Source organism: Falco biarmicus, chromosome 6 (genome assembly GCF_023638135.1).
Source record: "Falco biarmicus isolate bFalBia1 chromosome 6, bFalBia1.pri, whole genome shotgun sequence".
Taxonomy (NCBI): domain Eukaryota; kingdom Metazoa; phylum Chordata; class Aves; order Falconiformes; family Falconidae; genus Falco; species Falco biarmicus.
In genome coordinates, this window is record NC_079293.1 from 90,917,372 (window position 1) to 90,942,460 (window position 25,089).

The window sequence follows — 25,089 nt, forward strand, 5'->3', positions numbered from 1 at the left end:
CTGAGCTTTCATTCCCTGCAACAAGAGTGACATTCTAAGGAATGCACATGTGCAGACAATGAGATCAACAGCAGTTCCCTGTCCATCAGCTCTGCATATAGTCTACATTTCAGATCTTCACTCTCAAGGCTTCAAGAAATCACAAAAGAGCACTGGTTTTCAGCATCAAAACTCCTTTAAAAGGCTTCTTGAGTATAACTTCCACCAAAAAGCAAGGGCTTTTTATCTGGAAAAAATTTATTGGTTTAAAATAAGCTCCAAAGAGGATCAAAGAAGGCCGCTTTTAGATCATCACCTTCCTATACTACTGTAAGGGGGGAGAAACCCCCCAATGTTTTCTGTCAGTTTTGCTTGTCAACACATACAAGCAAGATCACCGATCTAGTATGTAACCCCAAGATCACATACATCAGCAGATGACTAAATTTCTTTTTAATTCCAACATGTTACACCTGTTCCATTTTTCAATACAGCACAGACTTCAGAGTGCCTATACACTGCTTGCAAGATGATAAGCTCCTGAGCATGGGCAAGGCCTAACACTTCTGGGATAAGAAAAACAAAAAACATTGAAGTAGTTTCTGGCTTCATGCTTTTCCTATGACACATTATTAAGGAAAATTTTCAAAAACAGTTAGTACTTACTGTTGTTAAGAGTTAAGAGAGTATTTTAGAAACTATTTAAGAATCAATACCTTTTCAGGTTCAACCAGTAGCTGAAAGAACTGTAACTCAGATGAGATTTAAGCTACTAATGAATAATAAATTAAGGTAACACAGCCCTTCAGACATACCATATCGGTACTATTGTGCTGTATTTTTCCAAATTCCAGAACTCAGGAGTTACTGGGTTAGAGGCCTAAAAGAAAACCAAACAAACCAACCCATACAGTTTAAGCCCTCTGTTGTTCAAGTAACACAACACTGAGGTCACACAGCAGAAACGAACTCTACCACTGGCCTGATCCAACTACTCCTATGAAGCACCTGGAAGTGCTTTTGTGGTTACAGAACTGCCTCCAACTCCAGATTTACATTTTGCCATATTTTATCAGAACCCCACGTGCACAAACCCGATTGAGGTACCTGCCTAGCCGTTACGTATCTGGGAACATCACCGTAAGATTTCAAGTACATTGAAGCGCTAGTCATGCTTGCATTTCCAAGCTTTGCTTTAACAAAGTCTCCAGTTACTTGATGCATGGCATGCAGGCATGTTACGTGGCCCCCATGCTTCCTGGGGAAGCAGGTTCTCTTGCAGGATGTGTCATGGGGCACCATGGAACACAACACTGTTTAATTCATTCATGGCAGAGACCCTGCCAATACCCACAGGATCTGCCAAGTCATTCCTGCCAGACTTTGCATCCTAGATACCATCCTCAGCAAAAGGAGTACTGTTCGTAAGTCAATGTGCTGTTTTGTGGATGTAATGAGACATTTGAGTTATTACCGTGAACTTGAAAAAAAAAATTGGTAACGTGGTGACCCTGAAGTTTTTCCAGCAGCTATCTCTTCAGCTGTTTCTGACACCATTTCACTTCACTGCAAATCAGAGAGGATGTTTCCATTTCCAAGCATCAAACCTGTGCTTCCTCAAAGACCAGTGGCACTGAATCTTAAAAAAAATTGGTTTGAATATATTAAGCTAGTGTAGTACTCAGTTTGAATGGGAAGTAAGCTTGAATGCTTAAATCCTAAGCATCGAGAACAAACCCCAATGTTATCCAAGGGGGTGTGCAAGACAGTGTCTACCATCACCCTAACTCAGGGGTCCTCAAACTACAGCCCACGGGCCAGATACAGCCCCCAGGGTCCTCAATCCGGACCCTGGTATTTACAGACACCACCCCCCCTGCCTGGGGTTGGGGGGGTGGGAACCAAGCAGCCACAGATGAGTCCCTGCCACTTCATCCACGTGCCGGCCCCTGGTTAAAAAGTTTGAGGACCCCTGCCCTAACTCAAACTGGTTGAGCAAGCAGGCCAAAAAATTCAATTGCACCACCAGGCCTGACAACTGGAAGGAATAACTTTAAAAAGAGAATACTGTCAACAGGACACCAAACTGTAAAAACTACATTGACACAATATTGGTCACCACTTCAGAAAAACTCTCACCTTTAGCCTAAAGCTTTTGTAATCCCAGAAATTAAACAAGCTCCCTTTTTTGAAAGAGTTTACAAAACAGGTTTTGCCCCGTATCAGTAGCATCCTTTGTAAGGCAGAGAACTTGGGAGGATAGCCATGGTGACGTATGAAGATTTTGACAGTCAGAAAGAAAGCCTTCAGCTTCATATCCTAGAAACATAAAGGGAATAATTCTATTGATAAAAGCATTAAGATTAGATAGCTCCAAGAAGAGACACCTGTGTTTTAGCAAACAGATATTCACATAATGTATCAGTCTGCTTCTACATATTCTCCAGGCAACAAATTTAACTTGATTAGTTACAACAGCCTTATATTCTTTTATTTAATTGCATACTTCACTTCAGCTGCAGTAAGGTGCAAGTTTTGTAAACTAAGGTAGAATGTAAAATAGTCTGAAGCAACATCTGCAACTTCTCTTCATTCACTTTGAGCCTGACATTAACCATCCTTTCCTACCTGGAAGTCACCAGAACCTTAGCAGACCTCAAAGCACCAGCTGTAGCAACATCCTTCTGCCAGTGCAGAGCATAGCCACCCAAAGCCTATTCAAGCCAAGAAGTTTTCCAAACAAACAAGTACGGTGGTATTTTATCATTAGTTATTTCCAAACAAGCAGATTCTTCATATCATAAGGAGATAGTACTATCAAGAGCTTACACACAGTATGTCCATTAAAAGCTCACAATGTCTTAACAGTGTTCTGAACCCTGGGAGCTCACTTAGCTCAGATGGGACATGAGAAGATTCATCTCAGACCCTATTCAATTCCTGTCAGATTTCACCTACCAGCAGAAATTGGAAGGTCAAGTCCAGAGCATCAAGTTGAGTGTTGGGGGTTTTTTTATTTTATTTTGGGTCAGGTTGGTTTGTTAGGTTTTGGTTGTGGTTTTTTTTTTTAAACTAGCCAGCCTCATGTATCTGAAAGCTCTCAAACTACCTACAGAAAAGGCCATCATTGCCATGAATCAAGCACTTTATACCATAGAGAACTACAGTGTTGACAGCTGTGAAGGAAACTTGATTCATCCAGAAGAGCTGGTTTGACAACTTCATGCTCAAATTACAGAGAACACCCTTCCCTTCAAGAGATTTTGAACTAGTTAGCAATTACCAGGATGGACATTGCACAAGTTGAGCGCGTTAACTGTAGAACAAGTGCTACTGCTTGTCCCAGCAGCATAATCAGCATTTGTTAACCTATCACACCCTCCTAGGTAGATGCCACAACCTTTTTGGTCTTTAATATGACCTTCTGGCTGCTTACCCTGTTACTCTGGCTAGTCACCATCTCAGGCAGCACTAGAGTACTTTGGAAGCCTTTCTAGAAGGCTTCAGCATCCTAGGCAGAGGGATCACATCCCACTTCCAAGAACTACTTCCAGAGTAGTCTCTCAAAACAATGGTCAGGACAAGAACTTCCACTTCACAGTCCAGTTTACTGCAAAAGCTGCAGAAGCATCATAGTAAGTCGTTCATAAAATAAGCATACTGATAGCAACGTTAAGTCAGGCCAGGAGTTAATGAAATTCAGAACGTGAAGCCCTACTCCTTACTTGCCCCCCCACACCCCCTTCCTCACCTGCCCCAGCGCAGTCATAGTGTACTACCTGACACTCAGAATTCAAGTGAGTTTGTCCTAAAGCCCAGTCTAAGGGCCACAAAGTGCTCCAGGTTCTTGCAACAATCCAGTCGTGTCCCAGCAGCCCACGTATAGGAATGGATGAGGATTAACTTCAGAAGAGGTGGTGTTCACAGAATGACCATCCCTACACTGAAGTGTTTCTAGCCAACTGGACAGTAGCTTGGACTTGCAAAGCTCATGGCAGCCTACCTGTATAAGTCTCCATGACAACACATTCAGTACTGCTACAGAGACAACCAAATCAACAGACTTTTGTTATTTTGGGGGCTTTTTTGTTGTGGGTTTTTTTGTTTGTTTGTTGGGGGTTTTTGTCTTTTTTTATCTTTTAATAGTCCCTCTTACACTTTGAGAAGTCCAGTTCCATCCCAGTAATGGGGTTATGGACCCAGCACATCTACCCCATACATCCACACTCTGAGACTGGATGTTTCTGAGGCATGGCTGATGGCTCCTTGCACTGCATGCAGAACAGCCAGGCAACACTGCTTCCTGCCAGACTACTAAACGCAGGCTGGTAGATTCATCCAACTCAGAGGGCAGGTCTCAGTGCTGTTGGAAATCCCCATGTGCACAAGAGACTAGACTTCAGGCTTTGAGTACATACAGAAAAGCTCTCATCTGTCAAAGTATAAGGACTAGAGCTTGTAGCGCAGTGTTGTGGGCCCAGAAAGCCACGGCTACATTTCTCACACACCCCACTTCATCTGACCTTTGAAGCTTCCATACTACTGAACTAACATACTCCAGACTACAGTCATATCTACCACTGTGGCTGGAGCTGATGCAAAAAGATCACTGACTGGACTTGCTCCTGAAGTCTGCCATTCATTCAGGCCTATTACTATGACTGTTTGCAAATCATTCCCTACCCTGTTCTGGCTTCTTCCAACCTGAATCATTCAATTAGAGCATGTGAGCTAATGCACAGTTCTGACTCCACATAATCACTTCCTAACCCAGGTCAAACAGGCCAGGAGATAGAAGAGAAGCAATACTGTGCAGCAAGACACAGAAGCACAGAGGCTTGAATGGAAGCAAATATAGCCAAAAGAAGATAGCACTACCCAGTTCCATAGAAGCTCTTCACTCAGCAACAACTACAGGACTACTATTGACACTCATCAGCTAAGTATCCAGAACAAGCACCATTTGTTGAAATGCTAAGCCAGATTTTGAGAACAGTAGCTTCTTGTGTGTGTACAGTCACTATTTCAAATTAACAAACTCAACTAAATAACTTGTTTCTTAAAGTATGAGGTGAAACGAAAAGCTAATTCCTGCTTCCCCATGTACACAGCTAGCATCTGATGACCTATATGTCCTGCAGTGTAAGGACACAGGAGTGAGAACCGCCAGCTACCCATGCGCTGTGAAAAGAGCCAGTGTGCTTTAACTGCAAGTTCCTCCTTTTAAGTACATTAATTGAAATGAAGAACCAATATAGTCACACTTACGTTTCAACCCAAACATGGCTTGAGCTTGTTAAAACACATCATTCACATTCTTTTATAACACAAAAAAAGCACACACTAATTCCTAAACTCTGTTTTAGATACAGTATAGGTTTTTCATCAATAACTAGTTATTGCTTCTCTGGACAGTGGGTTGAACACAGACAACTGCACACAGATGCAGCATGACATTAAAGTAAATTTAAATCCCATTTGCTTTTTAGTGGCTTAAGGCTTGGATTATGATCAGTCTAAAGAATTCACTTTCATTAGCGTAGATGGCTCTCATCATTACTCCTTCCATTTGCTCTATCACATGGAGTCACTGTACATCTTCAAGCTGGTAGTCTTAATGCCTTGTTTGTATAGAAACCTGCACTTTGCTACAAGTCCAACTTCAAATCAAAACTTTTGGTGCCCCTAGATAATGCAGCTCTCAACATCCCTGAACTCTTATTCCCTGTGCCCTACAGACACCACACATTTGTGTCCACACAAAATCAACTGAAGCGTCCCACTCACAGTTCAATACAGATGCATAATAGATTCCCCCACACACACACACCTGAGTGGTAAAGCAAGTTGAAGTGGGCTGCACGAAGCTCACACCATCTAACTTGAAATCTTGTTCTACCTCCACAGCCTGAAAGAGTTCACAGCTTGAATCAAAAGCTTAAAATAAGTTATCATGACAGAACTGCTGCACCACATTTAAATGTAATACATTCTCTCTGAGCTTCACCTAGGAAGTTTTCCTTAAGACAGGAGACAAACTGTTTAAATGTTTCTTGTTTTGGTGTAGAGATCTGAGGGAAGTGTAGGCATGTGTGAACTGAGTTCCAGAGCACAGAAGAAAAAAAAAAATAGGTTAACCTTCAAATCTTATTTCGACAAGGTAAAAAAATCTGGCACATCTACTGGGAGGGGGGAAAAATCATCACTAGATTTAAATCACAAAATTGACGTCCCCTTTTTTCTCTGGCAGTCCTACTCCATGCAATAAACTCAAGGCAAGATCCACATGAAAGCTACAGAGCTGCCACAGACCTTAACGCATCACTGCTTTCCTATTGCTGAGTAGTAAATACTGCCAAGTAGCTCATTTTAAGGCCAGAAATAATTAAATGTTTTGAATATTTCAGCTATAAATAAGACTGATGAGCTAAGTTCCAAAGACTTGTTTGGATATCCAATAAGACTGACAGGAGTAGGGGAGGGGGGAAGGCGCATTTCATTTAACTCTCTCTGTTCCTTCAGGGCAATGGGATGTTAAGGGACAGATCTAGAACTGTTACATAAACCGTGAGCAGAATCGAGAAGTACCTGAAGCTAAAATTCTGCCAGGGAAGGGAAAAAAGAAGATATTCGGATGACCTAGATACCTATGAAGTGTCATAACTAATCAAACATAGACCTGTCTACTCTTAAGTGCTTTAAATTGCTTCTCTGTTGAATGGTCCACATGCATGCAGGAGCAGACAGCTCTCCCCTGTGCCAAATACTGATAAGCTGGCATTTTGCATTCTCCATTTAAAGGGACAGAAAAGATAAGAGGGAGACTTCATTATAATGAAGATGTGCAGCAAAAAAGTTAACCCTTAAATTCAGCTATTTTCAGCAAATGCATACAAGTAAGAGAATACCAACAAGCAGAGACTAAGGCAGAAACAAAACCCTGACACAACCTAGTAAGTAACCCCCAAAAAATAGTTATTTATGTATATAAAAGGAATGTCTTTCTGAAAGCACATTGTGAACTTAGTAAGAAAGATGTTTCTCCATAGCTACAAGGAAAAACTTGAAGGGTAGGGATAGTGACAAAGCATGCTTCTCACCCTTCTTCCACTCTGCCTAAAAACCACAGCTATTATTAGCACACTCACTGAAGGACCTAACAGGATCTCTACCCACAGTATGGTTTACCAGTACTTTCCAGCCCCCTCAGAAAACACTGCTTTAGGAATACTAAGAGTAAGACAGATGAGAGCACTGAAAGGCCTCTTCCTTGCCTTCTCTCCCCTTTCTTACCCATCCCTCAGGTTCTTGAGGATGGAAATGAGAACACTGGATCTGACAATGCCCTAGTTCACCACGGACTCTGGAAACGGCAAGTGAAAGCTCCTTGTGAACACTGCAGGCTATCTGCATCCTTGCATGCCACACGGATTTAAACTAGGCAGACTTCTGCTTGTACTTCAGAGTGATTTTGTTTAAGGTTGTTGCTCACCCAAGAAGATTCAGTCAGTATTTTCTCATTGGTTTCAGCCATAACTACATTTTACATACCTTATATGTATTCCTTGCATCAGCAGCTGATAATTTAAACAACTATCACCTAACTTAAACCAAGATTTTGAATGAGAAGGAAAGGGAGAAAATAATAAGGCAAGAGATGCCAACTCCAATTACCCCATGTTTGATCTTCAGATTACCAACCAGCGTAGGTTTAGTCACCCAGCTGCATCTGTTACCACAGCCACAGAGGAGCACAGCAGCAAGCAAAGTGCTCACTTTTGCTGTACAGGGAGGCACAAAGCACTGGTTTTCAGACTCATTTCCAGGATAAACAAGCTGTCAGTCAGAACACCAACAGGTTTACGGAAACAGTGCAAGCTGAGAAGGCTTCAATTTTTGCTTTTTGATCAAACCATGCTTCTAACAACTTCAAGCTTCTAAGCAAAAGTGATCTTAGCCCAACCTCCAGTTTACACTTAGCTTCCCATCTCCATTTAAGTTCCTGCAGCTAAGAGCCTCCCATCCAGCTTTTCCAGCACTGAACTCCATAATTCTGTTTTAGTAAGAAGTTCTATATTTCATTTCAAAGAATAAAGAGCAGTACAGGAAGAGACTGGTTTTACTTTAAGAAACTGTCTTCTCTAGATTATGTAGCTAACAAAACTGATAGAGTAACTACCTCCAGAAACCTTCATGTAGTATTTCATTTCCTCCTTCCTCTCACTTCTCAACCTTTCTTAACCTGATAGCATCACTAACACACCCACCAGATGAAAGGGAAGTGTGAGCAGGTGAAAACACAATGCCCAGATCAACAACTCGAACTGAAACAGAAAAAAAGCCCCACACAAGTCAATTTAGGGAGAACTGAAACCACAAGTCACATTATGTGTGTGTTCACTTCATCTCCACTGGAGGAAGAGACTTCTTGCACAGAGCCATGACAAAAGCAGTTCTCAGTCCCAGCTGCCAAGCACAGAGAGAAAGAGGCCCCGGCTGCCGCATCACTTTTTCTGCAATTAATTCCTAACAATTGATACAGCACCTAACCATGCCCATACACTTCAGAGCCCCATGCCTACTCTCCACAACTCCCAAGTCTCTGGCCAGACATCACTGCTGTTGCTGCACAGAAGTCCCTTTTTAAGACAACTCAAAGTATACTTATTCTGCCAACAGGACAGCACCAGTAACTGCCACCTCCTCTCTCCCCTGTTGCTTCTTCAGGCCTTCTTGAGTAGCACAGCTGAGTCTTAACCACCCACTCATAGAAGGGCTCTCCCACTCCTTCCTATTTCCAGCACCACGCAGTCCTACACTGCCTTTCCTGCTAATTTTGCCACACATCCAATGCTGCTGAGAGTCAAATCAGCTAAACAAACCCAGCCAGCAGAAAAAGCAATCCAATATGAAGTTTTCTACAAACTATCCTAATGAGCACTAGAACTGAAGGCAAAAAGCAGAGCTACACAGCTTCATCTGCAGGGCACAAGGTCGGTTCAGCTGTACCATTGAACAGTACAGGATTGCTGCCCTCTGTGTTGGCACCACCATCCTAGGTCCTGACAACTTATCTTGAACAAACACAGGGTGATGTGCTGTGCACTCCACAGCCTCTAAAACAGCTGAAACAGCACAATTGAGGGGAAGGCACAAGCTGCTCGACTAGTCACTGGTGCCAAAAGAAAAGTTTAGCTTTGTGACTACAACCTAGTTAAACTGGAAAACTTCTCCAGACTCTCAGAACTCACAAGTACAGTTAAGCATGTTCATGTGGAGACTGACTTAGCGATATGCGATAACACTGCAAAGATGGGTAGACAACTGGGCTGTAACTGGATCAGATTAAGTGTTGCCAAGGATTTGTCTAGATCTGAAACAGTTCAGATTTAGGCTAGGCTAGCAAACACATTTGTTACCCTTCACTTAACAACAGTTTCCTTCCTTTGCAAATGGAGGTTAACACCAGTTTCAGTTTTTCCAGTAACACAGGCCAGAACATGTAACTGGTGGGAAGACCTTGAGCCTAGCATAGTCCTTCCTGCACTACAGGAGCATTCCCTTGCCACAAGGACGCTGTAAAACACTTAGACTTTAGTAGCTCAGCTCCACACAACAAGCACCTTTGTATCAGTTCAAAGGGCTCAAGACTTACCTAAACTTCCTCGACATCATTTATGACACTTGTTACCACAGAAACCTCAGCCACTGCTAGCAAAACAAGTCTTAACAATAGAAGCATTTTTTGTTTCTTAAACAGCATTTTGCCCCGAGACAGAAAGTGTTGTTGTTATATGTACACTTACAGCTGCTGGCCAGTCAAGCCTAGTGGAGAGTATATAGCATGGAGGGGAAAAAGAAGAAAGTAACCCCATAGGTAAGGCAAGCCACATCATCCTCCTGAAAGGAAGACACACAGGAGAGCTAATTATTACTGCTCTTCACATCAAGTTCTCATACTAGTCTGAATACATCTAGCCAATCTTAACTGCTTTTCTACAGGACAGCACACCGTATCGTATATTGGGACTACAAGTGGTTTAATATCCATCTTACAGTCTTTGGACAGTTTAAGACACCCTACCAACTGTTAGCTTAGTCTCTGTAGGTCATATTTATTATCCTCCTTCTGTGGATCCATGAAATCTTTCCTTCCAGCATACAGAGGACAAACACTGTGGAGAGAAGTCTAGGTTTAGAAGACTAACCCAAACAGAGAGAGATAGCAACATGCTGCTCGTTAAAAGCTCACAAAAGCTTAACCTAGTCAGTTCTAAGGCACTACAGAAATAAGTCAACAACACAGAGCACAGAACAGCTCGGTTTGTTATTTGATTAACGAAACAGTGATATGCCTGTAACTCAAAGTACTTAGACCAAGACTCTAAGAATAACATTCAGTCTATCATGAGCCAACTTCCAACCTCTTTAAAAGCACCAGTGTGCATTTTAAGGATCTTCTCAAGCAAGCAGGATTCCTAGTAGCATCTGAAGGTTCTGCAAATATTTAATCACATACACTATTTAGATGTTCAGAGTAGATTAGCATGTTCATTTCTACATTAGAAAATGCAACTTTTGCTTTTAAGCTTAATTTTTTCAATGTTCCTACCACCATTATTTTATTTTGAAATATTTTTGTCTTTTAAATCTCAGAGTACAGTATGTGGCAAGTTTTTAGTAGGTACTTATTTCTACAGTACTATTAGCTCTAGAAAATACCCCGGTTCTGTGCCCCACCCTCCAAAAGCATTACTTACTGCACTTTTCCAAACAATTTCTGTACCAAGAAGTCTGGCACGCTAGCATTTAGGAAGATTTCCTTTTAAGTATTTTGTACTGCATTCCCTCCCTTATCCCCATGACAAGCTCAAGACTGTTGCTTGGAAGATAACTGCCTTGAGGGCAGCCTTAACGCCATGTTTAGAATCACACTGCTGTCATTAACAATTCCTTAGTATTACTTCAGAATTACTAAGTATTTAAGAAATTATTTCTATTAAAAGCAAGATGACTTCTTGTTTTAAGGAAGTGACTTGGTTATATCAAGAACCTTAACCTAATTTTCTACAGCAGTCATTTTTGCTACTATTCTATGTCTAAGCACTACATTAAAGCAAGCCAAGCTTCTGCCTCCATGTCTAGCAGTTCATGTACTTCAAGTTGCTCTTTCTCCCCTGAAATCAGTACTGTGATGATTTCCGTATCAGGCAGAGGATTGACAGATGGTACCTTTCATTTCCCAATTGTTTATGGTTCCCCGAGCAGGTCACACAGACCAAGATAAATGAACAGCCTCCAAGTAAAAGCCAGAAGATCCTTTATTACATGTACCTGAGGAGCTGAAAATGCAGAAGGGGTTGAGTGAGAAGCAGGATAAAGACGTAACATGCAAGACAGTAGTATCATAGGACTGGGTTTACAGAGACAGTTAAAATAACTACACTTGTTCTTCCACTCAGCAGTACCATCCTGTTTGAGAAGATAAGAGGCATGAACAACTTTTCCAAGTGCATACAATGTATAAGTAGTAGTCCTAACACATCAGTACAAGCAGTTGACAAGTTCTCCAACAGATTTCTATAATTTTCAATCCAAGTTAAAAAAAAAAAAAGCCTTGCTGTCCTGGAATCATTATACAACACATATTTGAAGTGTCTTTTAAGCAATGTTATTGAGACAAATCAGAACTTGTAAATTCAACATGACTAAGGTGATGGTGGAAGGAAAAAAAAAAAGAAAAAAGTATTAAGATTTTACACTAACTACAGACTGGAACCTGATTCTGATCTCACCCAAAGAACAACTCCACAAGAAATTAAAGTTCTACTCTCACATATCAATTTACTGGAAATTACATTCAACACCGTACAATTCATCTGTACAACATTTTATTAGTTCAAGTCTTAAACTCCACTGCCTTCCAGGTTTTGGCTTCTATTCCAGTCTTTTAAGAGAAACCTGCCAAGACTTGCAATAGCACACAAACCCCACCTTGCCATGCAGAAATCACTGGTATGTAGGGCTGAAAACGCAACCAGTCATTTGCTCACTGTCTGCACTGAAAATAAGTCTGGAAATACATCTAGAACAAGAAAAAAGTATTAGATGAGACATCTCCCCTGCTAGCAAAAGCATATCAGAATATCCCTCATACCATACACAAGTCATAGATAGAGGCCTAGTAACTGAGCTGTAAGCCAAGTTCTTTCCCAAAAGGCACTTTGTGCAGTCTTCCAGCTTTGACAGTTTTCTTATCTATTCCTCCAGAATACAGAAGAGTGGGGTGATTCTTTTAAAGTAAGTTGGTCTTTCATAAACCATTTCTGCAGTGGCCCAAATAGGAAATCAAATATCATGTCAAAGAGAAGTCTATTAGCCCTACTCATGAGTTTGTCAAGCTGGCATCAACCAGGAATACCAACATCCAGCTTACCTGCATTCACTCGGGTAACTTCTGCCTTGGATGCTATATAGCTCAGTAAAGCCATCTTTGCTGTCAAACATCCAAGTTTTTCCAGCCTTAAGGAGGAGCCAGCTACTAACCATTATAAAATTAGCACAACTATTTATTTAATTTGGTTAACAGGAAAGGGAGAAGAGACTTACTTAGCTTCACAAATACTGAGCACAAACATCTACTATTCTCACGCTAGAACGAGATACAAGCTAGTTTTGTTCTTCAAGGAGTAATGTCTCCATGGAGCAGCTGGAATTCTCAGTGACACACTCCAGGCAAACTAACTAGATAGCTGTAGGATATGTAACTGCATGAACAACCTGCTATGGAGGTAATTCATTAAGTGAATTTACCAGTTATGGCACTGTAATGGAGTATGTACACTCCCTCCCAAACGCAGAGGGGGAAGAGTAAGCTCCTTGCTTTGCTGCAGAGTGAGAACTCCAGTTAAACACCAACAAGTAGTTACTTGCCTATCATGTAATTAATATCCTAGATCCTCTCCCAGTAACTCATTTGTACAGCTACGGAAATACAATGGGTGTTACCTTCAAGTCTTAAGAAATACATTCAGTCAAATAAGAACTAACAGTGCAGGAAGAAAGACAGATCTTCAAGTCCCTCAGATCTCACTTCAGGTTTCATAAGCGGGCAGAAGATCAACTTCCAAATTTAAATGCCTTCTGAGTTCCTCCAACTTTTACATCAAATGTGTTTCGAAAAGCATGCTTAGCAAACACATAAAACCTTGCTTTCCTGGAAATTAATACTACACAATATATTAATTTATTTCAAAAATAAACAGAAGTTAAAGGTCAGACAAGTTAGCTACCAATGCTCTCAGAACACTAGTCCCTATTGTGTATTAATTTGCTGCTAGAAACAATTTTATTATAATCCTTGTCCTAATAGACATCACTCGCTTCATATCAGTTATTTCCTGGCAGCTAGCTGAAACAGGACACATCAATCTGAGCGATGTTTTCACACACATTTCAAACTTGCTCACCTGTTTGTTCTGGTTTCTAGACACAAACCCCAATCCCACAAATGTATTTGTGTAATTCAACTCCCTACACAGCACTATGACCTCAAAATCAGCTACAGGATGAAATAATAGTCAAGAACAACCTTCCAAAAAACAAAGAAAGCTATGTCCATCTTTCCTTCAGGACATCTCAAGAAGGCTTTCAGTTTGCTGAAAACATTATGAGAAAGAGACCCAGTCACTCTCCAGTAAGCATAAAGTCTTCAGAACCAATGTACATAAGTACTTCTGAAAAATTCCAGTTGTTTACAAGTGTCAAATAAAGGCCTGCCCATGCAGAAGCTTTATGCCTTGTTCACCATAAACAGTTGAGATGAAAGACAAAAGCCTTAAAACACTAATGATTGGTATAATAAGTTTGAGAAGTTAATGCAGGACTTGGCAAAAAGTTGGAAAAATGCACTCAAACTGGCAGCCTGCAGGTGACATCATAGGCACAGCGTGCAGCAACAGTAAAAACAAGGAAACAATTCAGTTTGATTTTTAAAATTTAAAACTTCCCATTCAAAGACAGTCACGCCAGGACTATTGAAAGTCATCCCCAGGACAGGTCCTGCACATGACCGCAGTGCAGTAAGACAAAAACAACTTTTCTATGTAAGGTAAAGTTTAAGTGAAACTTGGAAGTTTTCCTTATGAATGTCCTTGGAACAATTAGAAACTTTTACAGGCTGTAGCAAGACGTAAAACAGTCTACTAACAACAAGCACCAAGTTAAAACTAGTTTTATCACAGTGCTGAAGTGATCCAGCTTGCACTGGAGACTAAAGACACTGCACTTAACTATGAAAACAAAAACAACACAGAATTTAATTTAACCTGCATTTCTGTCTGCTCATTACATCTGTTTTTGCAGTTGAGCAAAACTCAAAAGTCAGAGAGGATGCATTACTGCCATCAAGAGATAAGCCCTCTTTATTAGGTTGGAGGAAAATCCCCAGCCCTCCATACCTCCAATGGACCCACTCTTATCCAGTCTGGCCAGCTTGAGATAGCACCCCTACTCTTCTTATTAGGACAAGAAGAAAAAAACAATCCCTCATCTATCAGAGTATCTTGCTCCAGTTAGTGGTACATTATTAGTATATTCAGTAAGCAAACAATAATCACCAATATGTAACCAAAACACAGGGACTGCAGTTGGCAGAAGGTACCTTGGAAAGTATCAGCGCTCCTGCAAGACCTGGCTCAAGCACTTGCTGTCCATCTGACACAAACAAGAGCTGCTTGGCTTCCTTAACCAGGGGAGGCTGTGGTGTTCAAAGGAATGCTTTTATGATAGTTCAAGTAAAACTGTTCCGTGCTAGAATGATTTCAGAAATATCTTGCAGTTGCAGGCAGGTGAACATAGAAAGGAAAAAGAATACAGCCTTTCTCAACCCCACTCCCTGTTTTCAAAAGCATTCTAGCTGAAACACTGCAGAGCTACTGCTATTATTTCAGGAGGAACTGTAACACCATTAGTGACTTTAGGGTAAGCACAAACGTAACAGCTGTTAAGCAACATAGCAATAGTACAGGAGGAGTTTTAGGACTCTTCCATAACATTTCTCTTCTTTTAACTATTCCAATTCACCACACTGCTTTATTTCAATGTAGAGAAAGCTTCTCTGCAAGCAGGCACAGGGTCTGCATGTGTGGCTGCCTATCAATTACATTGTGTCATGCCTAAAGTAGCAATTTAACAGTGACGTGTGCATGTTTCCACCAGTAATGATAACACAGCTACCTTAAAGGCCATTTATTACAGGTGTCCTGGCACTTTTATGACCCTGAGAGAGTTATGCAATAACCTAACATCATAAGAGAAACATCACAGAAAATTTGAGGGGGACAACGACAGGAGAACAGGGAGAGAAAACAGTACTCAAGTAGTACCACAGCCTCAGTCGCAATCTCTGGACAATTTTAAGTCATTAAAATCGCAATGCTGCGACACACACACATTGCCACAGGCTCAGAAGCATTCACTGCCTCTTCCTCCCATTCAAAAGCAGCGAGAAGAGCGGCCACCCTGCACCTGCCAGCTCACCGCGCAGTTACACTCCCCAGCCCTAGCTGGCTTGCAAGTGAACCCACTGACACCAAGGGCGGCACAGGGCACTGCTGGGCCGTACGGAACCGCGCCCAGCCGGCCGCCCCGCTCCCGAGCCCCGCTCAGGCGCTCCGGCACCGGCGCCTCAGGCGGGGCGCCCGGCCGCCCCCGGCGCGGCACGGAGCGGGTTAACGAGCTCCCGGGTTTTAAGCTGTTCCCGAGAAATAACCGTATTAAAACCCCCACACACTGCGCAGACTCCAGCACACCCGAGGCCGAACCCCGAGTCGGAAGCGCGTCCCGTCGCCACCGGGGAATACGCTGCAAGCGAGACCGGCGGTGCCAGCAGCGCACCGGCTCCCTGCGGGGGACGGGCCACCGCGGGCCGGCCACCGCCTCCCCCGAGCTGCTCGGCGCGGCCCACTCCGCAGCGGGACGCGGCCCCGCGGCTGCCGGCGCCCCCAGGCCGCCGAGCTCCGGCCCGCGTCCCCCGCGGCGTGCCCACGGCCGGTAAGGTCACCGGCGCCGGGCCGCGCTCACGGCCGCCCCCGCTCCCCCACAGACCGCCGCCCGCGCGGCCCCCGCGGGAAGCGAGCGGGATGACCCCGCTGAGGAGCCAGCGACGGGGCCGCCGCGCCGGTTGCCCCCCGCATCGCCCCTGAGAGGGCAGGCGGCGGGGCTGCCGGCCGCCCCCGCCATTTTGAGGAGGGGGGAGACACCGGGGCCTCCCCCGGCACCGCTTGCCGGCAGGTCCCGCCGCCCGGCCGCGCGCCTCCGCCGGGCGGTCCCGCCACCGGCCCGCGGCCGCCAGCCCCGGGGGACGCGTTACCTGCCGGGTCAGGCCGCCGGCGGGCCGGCCCCGCGCGCCGCGCCGCGTCCCTCTCCGCCATCTTGTCCAGGTTTAAAATTAACTCGCCGTGACGTCAGAGCTCCGCCGCCAGACCTTTATCGCCCGTGGCGGCGCGCGGGCAGGGCGGGTCCTAGTGCCCCCGGCTGCCCGCCCGCCCAGGGGCGGTGCCGCGCATGCGCAGCCGCGACACGCCTCCCGGCGCCGGCCCGCCCCCGGCCTCGGCCCTGCCCGCCCGCGGCGGTGCCGTGCCGCAGGCCCGGGGGGACCCCCGCCTCCGCCCGCACCCCCCGCCGGCCCAGCGGCCTCCGCCAGGGCCCCGGCGCGCTGGGAGTGAGGGGTCCGCAGGGCCTCGGGGAGCAGCGGGGCGCTTGGGGCGGGGGGACAGAGGCGGCGCGGCGGGCAACCTCAGGGTGGAGCGTCCCTCGGGCTCCTCGCTCGTCAGCAGCCCGGCTTGCACAGGCCGGCGAGGCGGCCGCCAGCTGCCACCGGGCCCGGCCCCGCAGGCCGTCCGCTGGGGTCCGCCGCTCCCTGCACGGGCCCGTCGGGCCTAGGGGCAGCCGGGGACCCGCGTCCCCCGCGGTGAGGGCGGCCCCTGCCTGCTGCGGCGCTCGGGCGGGAAACGGGCCAGAGGGCGGCTCCGAACCGGGACCGGCGGCGCGGGTTCCCCAGGGAGCATGCATTCCTGCCGTTCCCAGCTCTTGTCAGAGTTTTGTGCCTCTAAACCCAAACGGAGCTTACCACCGCCGTTCAGAAGGCCGTTAGAGCTCGCTGCACGTGGCTGTTGGGCCTGCGAGGTTTCCTGTTGCTGAAGGTCATGTAAACCTTCATAATCGAATTGGTCAGTGTGACTGCGTCACTTCTTACAACAAACACATTTGTCTGGTAAATAAGCATGTGAAGTGGGCAACAGCTTTGCAAAAACCCATCTCGCTGTGGCAATTCTGTAGAAACCATTTTTCTCAGTGTCCTGATGACTTCCTTGGGTTTTGAGATGCAGCTTCTGATCGACAGCAATTTGAAAAACAAGCACAGTTTGGTTCTACGTAAACGGAGGTGGAGGAAACCTCATAAGAAATGTTCAAAGCAAAAACCAACAGTCTGTCATGGCACCTGAAAGTGCTTTGCAAACCTTCTCCAAACCCCACTTTCAGTCCCTTACTGCTGAGATAGCAACATAAGGGTCTTCCTAGCATTAGGGCCCACTACACTTGGTGCTGTGCTTACAGCGGCCGTCCTTGCCTCAGAGTTTAACGTCTAAAACACATTAAAAGGACATTAAAATGTCTAGAAGATGCTGTAGTCACAGCAAGCGTGAACTGCAGAAGGGTACAATGATCAAACTAGTATCATTATTCAGTTCTAGTTGTGCCGCTTGCAATAATAAAATACATGATGATGTAAAACTGTCAAGAACTTTATTATTCCAAGTTTACATCAGCACAAACAGAAGCAGAATTCAACTCCTTTGTATAGGAGTGTCGTTATGAATCCTGGGGAAAAACAAAAGTTGCCATTGACCTTTTGCAGTTTAATACCCTCTACTTATTTGAGAAAAATGAGCGTGCCACTGCCTGTCTTTCAAACCTCATCCCAAACTGATATTAAGACCTTTCTTGACATCAGAAAGAAGGCAGAGCACATGCTGCATGCAGAGGTAGTTCAGAGATACACAGGAAATCAGGAAAAGGGAAATGCCTTCAACTAAAACACACTGAAAGCTCAAAACACTGTTAACTGACAGGCTTAAGCTTCAGCAGCTCAATATGAAAAAAATGGGGGAAAAAAACCCCACAATTCTGAAGACGTTTCCCAGTTCTGTTGTTAGTAAACAACTTTGTTTCTAACCAAGTCTGGAACAGTTTATGTGGACAAGAGTTCAAAATGGTGCATATACAGACAGATTCCTGCTCCATGCAACCGGATTTGCTGCTGCTATAACATGGGAAAAGAAGTCAGAGGTCAGAATGCTCAACCTGAATTCTGTCCTTTTATGCTTGCAGGAAGAAAGGAGAAGTTTCCCAAGCTGAGGATTTTGCTATCAACATGTCATCTTCTGTCTGCAAAGGTCCCCATCTCCACCACACTCACAGCTGTGCGCCGCTTTCCTCTGAGAAAAGTTATGCAAGGAGTTAGCACTGAAACTGCTTAAGCCAGCCATGGATTTGGCCTGAAAGGAGCTGGGGAGCAACTGCACAAACCACTGTGGTGGTAAGGGACCACTGGAGCAGGAGGACATGTCTGGTGCGCAAGTGCAGGTTGGGCCAGTAGTCCCCTTGGCCAGCAAAGGCACACTTTTGCACTACGGACAGCATCTTCTGGATTTGGCCATGCTGGTTTAAAAAAACAACCAAAAAAAAACCAAACCACAAAAAAAGTGCAGTTCCAAGCTTGTCCCAAACCCAATTTGGGCCATTGAACACAACCAGTGTCATCAGGGCGGTGAGCCAGCCATGCCCAAGGCAGGGGCTGCTCAGCCACTCCGCTGGGAGAGCTGTCCCCGCCAGCAGCAGGAAGGGAAACGGATCCACCACAACATCTCCTGGCCTTCAGAGAGCATGGCACAGCAGGGAACAGGACAGTTCCTGACCCATGCAGGCAGAGGCACCCGGTGGACACCAGAAAAGGCCAGACCAGACTCAGGTTCTTTATGCCTCTCTGTATAAAACACTTCTTTATCCCTGTCAGCTAACCTGTCAGCGCAGTGTTGCTGTGTTGTTTAAGGTGACCTCTATGGTGACAAATCCATAAGCCAAACACCCATCTGAAGCACACTGAACACCACTCCTGGGCTGGGGGACAGAGCAATCTCTTGTCCTGAAAGGCTGGGGGTCCTGGGATGAGCTGGAGAGGTCTCTGTTGGTGGTACCACATTTACTAACATCTTCCCTCATCTGCTTCAGGCTGTAGAGTGAAAACTAGTGACAAGGTCAGTCTTGATCTTCCCTCCAGCCTACACAGGGCTGCAGGAAGCTGGGAGCTGAGGACAGAGAGCCAGGAGATAAGGGAGGCTCTTCTGGCAGCCCCCACCCTCCGCAGCAAAAAGGCACCTCCGACCCCTTGGCTGCAGCCCCTAGGACCACCCGGGGCTTCCCAGGGGCGAAGGCTGGGGAGGCAGGGAGGGCTCAGCCCTGCAGCAGTGAGCTGGCGCTAGCGCTGGGATCAGCCAGGGCAGGCAGCAGCCAGCTGCCCTCTCACCAGACGTCACCAAGGGAGCTGTGTTGCTCAGGCAAGCTTCAGATTTCCAAACAGTCTCCCACTAGGAAACTTGCCTGGATCTCAGGCTTGCTCCCAGAGGCAAGCATATGCTCTCCCAGAGTTTGGAAAAGCCCTGCAAGGCACCTTGTCTTGCTTTTCTCTGAAAAGCGCCCAGGCTGTGGCACCGCGGCCCTGCTACTCATGGGTTTCATCTACTCACAGCTTCCCACCCCTTCCAACTGGAGCCTTCCCCTCTGCAAGGTGCCAGCAAGCGTTGGAGGCCGTGCTGCCCACCAAGCCCCTGCCCTCTCTGCAGCTGAATCCTTCCGTTGACTCCCTTTTCCCACCACCGGTCCCTGCACCCTGCCCACGTGCAGCAACATGCTGCCTGGTCCTGCCCGGGCTGCCTGGTGTTTGCCTGTGGTGGCTTAACCCCAGCCAGCGACAGTGTACCACACGGCCACTCGCTCACCGCCCCTCCACCACCCCAGTGGGATGTGGGGGAGAACTGGGAAAAGGTAAAACCCATGGGCTGAGATAAGAACTGTTTGGTAATTGAAATAAAGTAAAATTTTATTATAGTAATGAAAAGGGAGATGACAAAAAGAGTGAGAGGAATAAAACCCAGTAGAAACAAGTGATGCATTGTCTCACCATCTCTGGGAGGACTCAGCCCTATAAACAGGCTTTTTTTTGGTTTCCTGTTTTTTTTCTGATGTTTGCCATTCCCAAGAGCATCTCCCTCAGATTCAGGGGCACCTTCATCTGTCACGCAGGTGATCTACAAGTTGCCACACGTCACTAGAGAGTGCCCAGCACAGCCCCAGTCTTGTAGCTATCTCTGTGTGGTTTGCACAAACTGGGGCTTGCCTGCACAAAGCCAGGGCGGGATTCAGTGTGGATCCAAGCCTGGGTTCCCTGCAGAAAGCTCCAGGGAAGCCGAGAGGCTCTTAGGAGCAGAATGCAAGTTGGGAAGGAGGGGGAAAAACAATTTACCAAATCTCCCGAGCCTGCAAGCTGTCCCACCTGCCGAGAGGAGATGCCTTTTTAGCGGGCAGCAGCACCACACTCCAGAGACGGAGAGTAGCCCCCCGCACGGGCTCACGCCCGTTTATAACAAGCCGAGTGGGAGACACGTCCCCCTCTCCCCGGCGGTGAGCCCAGAGCCGCTCCTGCCGGGCGGAGCGGTGGCAGCCGCGGGTGCGGGGCGCCCCCGAGGAGCTGCCCGCCGGGGCTCCCGCACGGGGGGCTGGGCCGCCGGGGCTCCCCGGGGCAGCCCAAATCCCTTTGAAACGGGCACAGTCCGTACTCACCCTGAAGGAGCTATTGCACAATCTCCCCTGGATTAAGGGTTTAAATCGAGGAGCTGTGGCACAGCCAGGGAACGGCGGGCAGGCTCCAGAGCCGCGCTTCCCTGCGCAGTACGGGTTAGGGGGGCTCCCTGGGGCGGTGGCATGCAGCCTGCCTGGTGGGAGGGGGCAGTCCCGCAGGTGCTAATGGGAGCCCGCTCCCCCATCCTGCCCTGCCTTCCTTTATTAGGGTGATTGAAGTCTTCGAAGGATTAAATGGTTAAGTGGTTTTCTTCTGCTCCTGGAAATGGAAGCTCTGTAGCCAGCTGAAGCTTTCATGTGCAAGTATTTGCTCAAATGCATTCCTGTCTTTTGGGTCTGTATAAACACAGTGTGGTTTCCATCTCACTGTTATGCAAGAGCACAACAAGGTGAGGCTGCTTTTAAAGCCTGGGCTAGATGCTGGCTCCTGTGGAGGCCGCAGTGCTGTTTAAGAGTACCAACGCACCTGCAAGCCCCAGGGCTGCCCCACTGCAGGGGTGGCTCTGTTTACAGCCAGCGTGCTGCCTCCAGCCTCACCCGGGGCATGTGTCTGCCTGCCTACTGCCTGCTCTGCCACGTTTTGACCTGCCTCACTAAAGATGAGACCAGCTCTGCTACTGGGGAGCATGCATGCACGTCTTAAATGCTGGTATGGTGAATTGTGTTTCCATGCAGGTTTTAAACTGCTTTTTCTCATCTAACCTGAGCATCTCTAGACAGCTCTGGGGTTTGGGTCCCCTTTGTGGCATTTCCTGATGGCTCCTTGGGCCATCAAGGCTACCACAGAGAAAGAACTTTTCCACACCCCCAGACTCCAGCTCCCCAGACCTCTTGTCCTAGAAAAAGAGGAATTGCTTCAGCTGTCACTGTGATGCCCATCAAATGTCTTGCAGAGATAATCACAGCAGCCACTGAACCTGTACAGCCTCCCTCCAAGGCACAGAGCTGTGTCTGCTTTGCTGGTACAAACAGCAAGGTGCTCAGCTCAAGGAAAGAGGAGTCCCCAGTGGTGTCGATGCAACTGGTGATACCATGCTTGGCTCTGTGCTGGTCATGCTTTTCCTGCATGGTGCAGCATGCAGCGATCCGGTTACCAAAGACGGTTTGGAAAAAAGGAGAAAGTACCCCACCGTCACAGAGGCATCAGTGTCAGTTCAGAGGCTCACTTGGAAAAACGCTGTGCAACATTTCGTTCCTTAATAAGACAAGACTGACTGCTTAGCATGCTGCAGGTATTTGCTAGGCTGACACCCCTATCAGCACTGGCTGTGGCTTTTAGAAGAGGGTATTTGTCCTTGCCTTGCAGCTTAACTGATCTTCGATATCACAAGCCAGCTCCTCCTCTATGGGGCAAAGCATCACCGTGTGATATGATTTGAGTGAAGCGGTGCAGCCTTACGCCTGGGGAGGGTATTTTGCATTGAGCCCTGTGCAGGCAGACCCGGCTCCTGGTTGCATGTGGGGTTGGGTATGATTGCCCTAGCGTACAAAGGGTGCTAATTACAAAGTGAAATTTATTTGCATCCTTTGCAACTACACGAACTTTGGCTCTGTTGAGCAAGATTTACAGGTCCTCACAAGGAGGCGGGTGGTTTATTCCCAGGGTTTCGTATGGTTTCTTCCCATGCAAGTCCAGACTAGCTGCATAGAGATGAGTTGTGCTTAAAAGAAGGATTCTGCTGTGAATTCCCACAGCACCAGAGAAGCTGAGTGGCAGCTGTCATTGTCCTTTCCTGGAAGGCAAACACCTTCCAACACAGGGCCCCTCACATACCCTTGGGTGAGGCTGCACCAGCCCATCACCAGGATGGGTTTGGATGCAGTTTAGCCATGTGGTCACAGCCCACTGTGCTCAGCTCAAGAGAAGTTTTGGAGTGGCATGGGCTGCCTTGCCAAGGACTCGGGTACCTCAATGACATGGTAGCTGTCAGCAGGAGCTGGCATGAGGCCCACTGATGGCAACACCTACAGGAACTCCCAGGTCAGATGGGGAGCTGAGCTTCTCCCACCAGCACTGTGGGTTTACAAGCAAGCACCTGGGGCAGCAGCACCCCCCAGGGCCAGGCTGACAGCTACGCTGTGCTCTGAACCAGGCCTAGATCTTGGGTATGATCCTTAACACACTGATGAAACTGTCTGGATCCAACATCTGGCATGGAATCCAAGCCTGGGGCTGAGTCTAGACATGAAGGACTGGACCAGTTCTGCTGTCTGCGTTTCCAGGATCAATCTGGCCTCTGGGCCAAGCTCAGGACACAAAGCAGAATGTGTAATTTAATCTGGCTGGATTAACATATGAATTTTATTAGATTTAATCTACTCTCAGTAAAATCTAGAATATACTGTAGAAAAATGGCATTTAATCTTTCTCCAAGCCTCTTTGTATGTATCTGCACAGGGGGCCCACAGCATAGCCATGGGCTATCACAATAAAATGAGAAGGCAAGTTTTAGCAGCACCCAGAGGATGGGGCTGAGATCAGCGTCCTGTCATCTCTGGATTTGTACTGGTCTGATTCAGTGGTCCTCCTGCCCTAAAACGTCTACATGTGACAGTGTGGGGAAGGCAGAGGAACATGGGGAAGGCATGCTCAGGGGGGCTGGTACCTGCTGGCCCCAGCCCTGCTCTGGGGCTTGCTCAAGAGGCAGCAGGGCTTATGTTGATGGGGTCCTGTTCATCTCGATGCCCTCAGAAACGGCAGAGGGCTGTGCTGCTCCACTGGCTCCAGGGGGGGTTTCAGCGACTGCAGGTCTCCCCTTGCCGAGCTGAGAAACACACTCCCGTGGGCCAGGCAAGTGTGTTGAAATAAAGGCGGCCACTCCAATGCCACCAAAGTGAAGTGCACGTGTCCCTTAGGAAAAGCACAGTGCCAGGTTGCTGCCAGGGACTGCTCATCAAGAGCATGGCTGGGTCCCTCCAGTAAGACTGTACAGTGGACTCAGATGCTGTCCTGCACGCTGACTCCACGTCAGCTTGCTCTGCACACCTGGTCAGCCACGAAAAGCTCAGTGTTGCGCTGGCTCTGATCCCATTTAGGGAGCTTGACAAAAGAAGGCTCCAGTGGCTCATCACAAGGCTAAGACATGAAATTACTTTGAAATATTACTCGGGGGATATCACCTATTTTCTGCAGCTCAAGTAACTAACCTGCAAGAGAGAGAAACAGTGAGAGAAGGGGAGGGAGAAGGCGTTTTATTCAGGCCTGCCCCGGGTAAATGCAGCCTGGCTGTAGCAGAGGGCCGGAGGGTTAGCTGCCCAAACCAAAGGCAAATTCATTTGAGATCCAGGGATTAAGATACAATCATTTGAGCTCAGATTAAACAGTGGACGAGCACCACAAAGGACAGCTTAAAATATTTGAAAAGGTGTTACAGAAAATCAAGCAGGATTAAATAACAAAATAGCTGCATTAAGCTAGAATGCCCCCACGGATCAGAGGAAGCCGGGCATGGAAGAGCCTGCCCGCAGGGACTGGCGAGCACGCTCGGGACCACTGCTCCGTGCTGCTCGGGGGGTGAGCAAGTGACCACAGGGGAACGTGCAAGTGATCTGGCAGAGCCAGTGTTCCACCCCAGCCCCACCAGTCCCGTCCAGGGATGGCACAAGGCGTCCCCGCTGTCCCGGAGCAGCCTCGGGGATGGAGCAGAAGGGACCGGCAGGGGACCTGGCTCGTGGCTCCTGCTAGCTTTGCGAGTGGTGTTTGGGGAGGAGAGGAGCACCAGGGCTGCAACACGCCTGTCACCCCGCACGAGGGATGTTGGCAGGTGCATGAGGTGCTTCGCATCATCCTAGGTCCCCAGTGCTCCCACACTGGCACTGGCTTCTGGGCTGGCTCTTGGCATGGCGCCACTGCTTGCGGTGCCCTGACCTCTGTGTGGGGAGATGCACAGCAAAACTGAGAAGCTCGAGCATCTTTCCTCCACTGCCACAGGGACACGCTGATGCCCTGCTCTTCCAGCACAGCAGTGCCCCAAAACAGCACAGTTTGGGGGGGCGCGCAAAACACAAACAAGGGATAACACTGAGCTTCCTCAGGGCCATCCAGCCATCCCCCAGCATTTCTATTTACCACCTACACTGACTTGAAAACAACAGGAACTCACCCTGCCCCAGACCTGTTTGTTGCTTGTATTGAACTCTCTCCCTCACCCCCAGGGGAGCACGGCCACCTGCCAGAACCCCTTTCCGGGA

The 25,089-nt window shown here is 47.2% G+C and overlaps 1 protein-coding gene across 4 annotated transcripts in view; it reads right to left on the reverse strand.

Annotated features, from left to right (window-relative positions):
• The window catches only part of ATL2 (atlastin GTPase 2), a 38,501-nt gene extending 21,993 nt beyond the window's left edge, over positions 1-16,508 (reverse strand). For 2 of the 4 annotated variants that reach the window (XM_056344508.1, XM_056344505.1), the window contains exon 1: positions 16,352-16,507. In XM_056344508.1, coding sequence (XP_056200483.1) covers positions 16,352-16,412 — 61 coding nt within the window. In that variant the 5' untranslated portion in view covers positions 16,413-16,507. Of the gene's footprint in view, positions 1-11,211; positions 11,234-16,351 lie in introns of those variants that run through there. The other 2 variants (XM_056344506.1, XM_056344509.1) reach the window with 2 other exon arrangements.
• Positions 16,509-25,089: the final 8,581 nt, after the last annotated feature.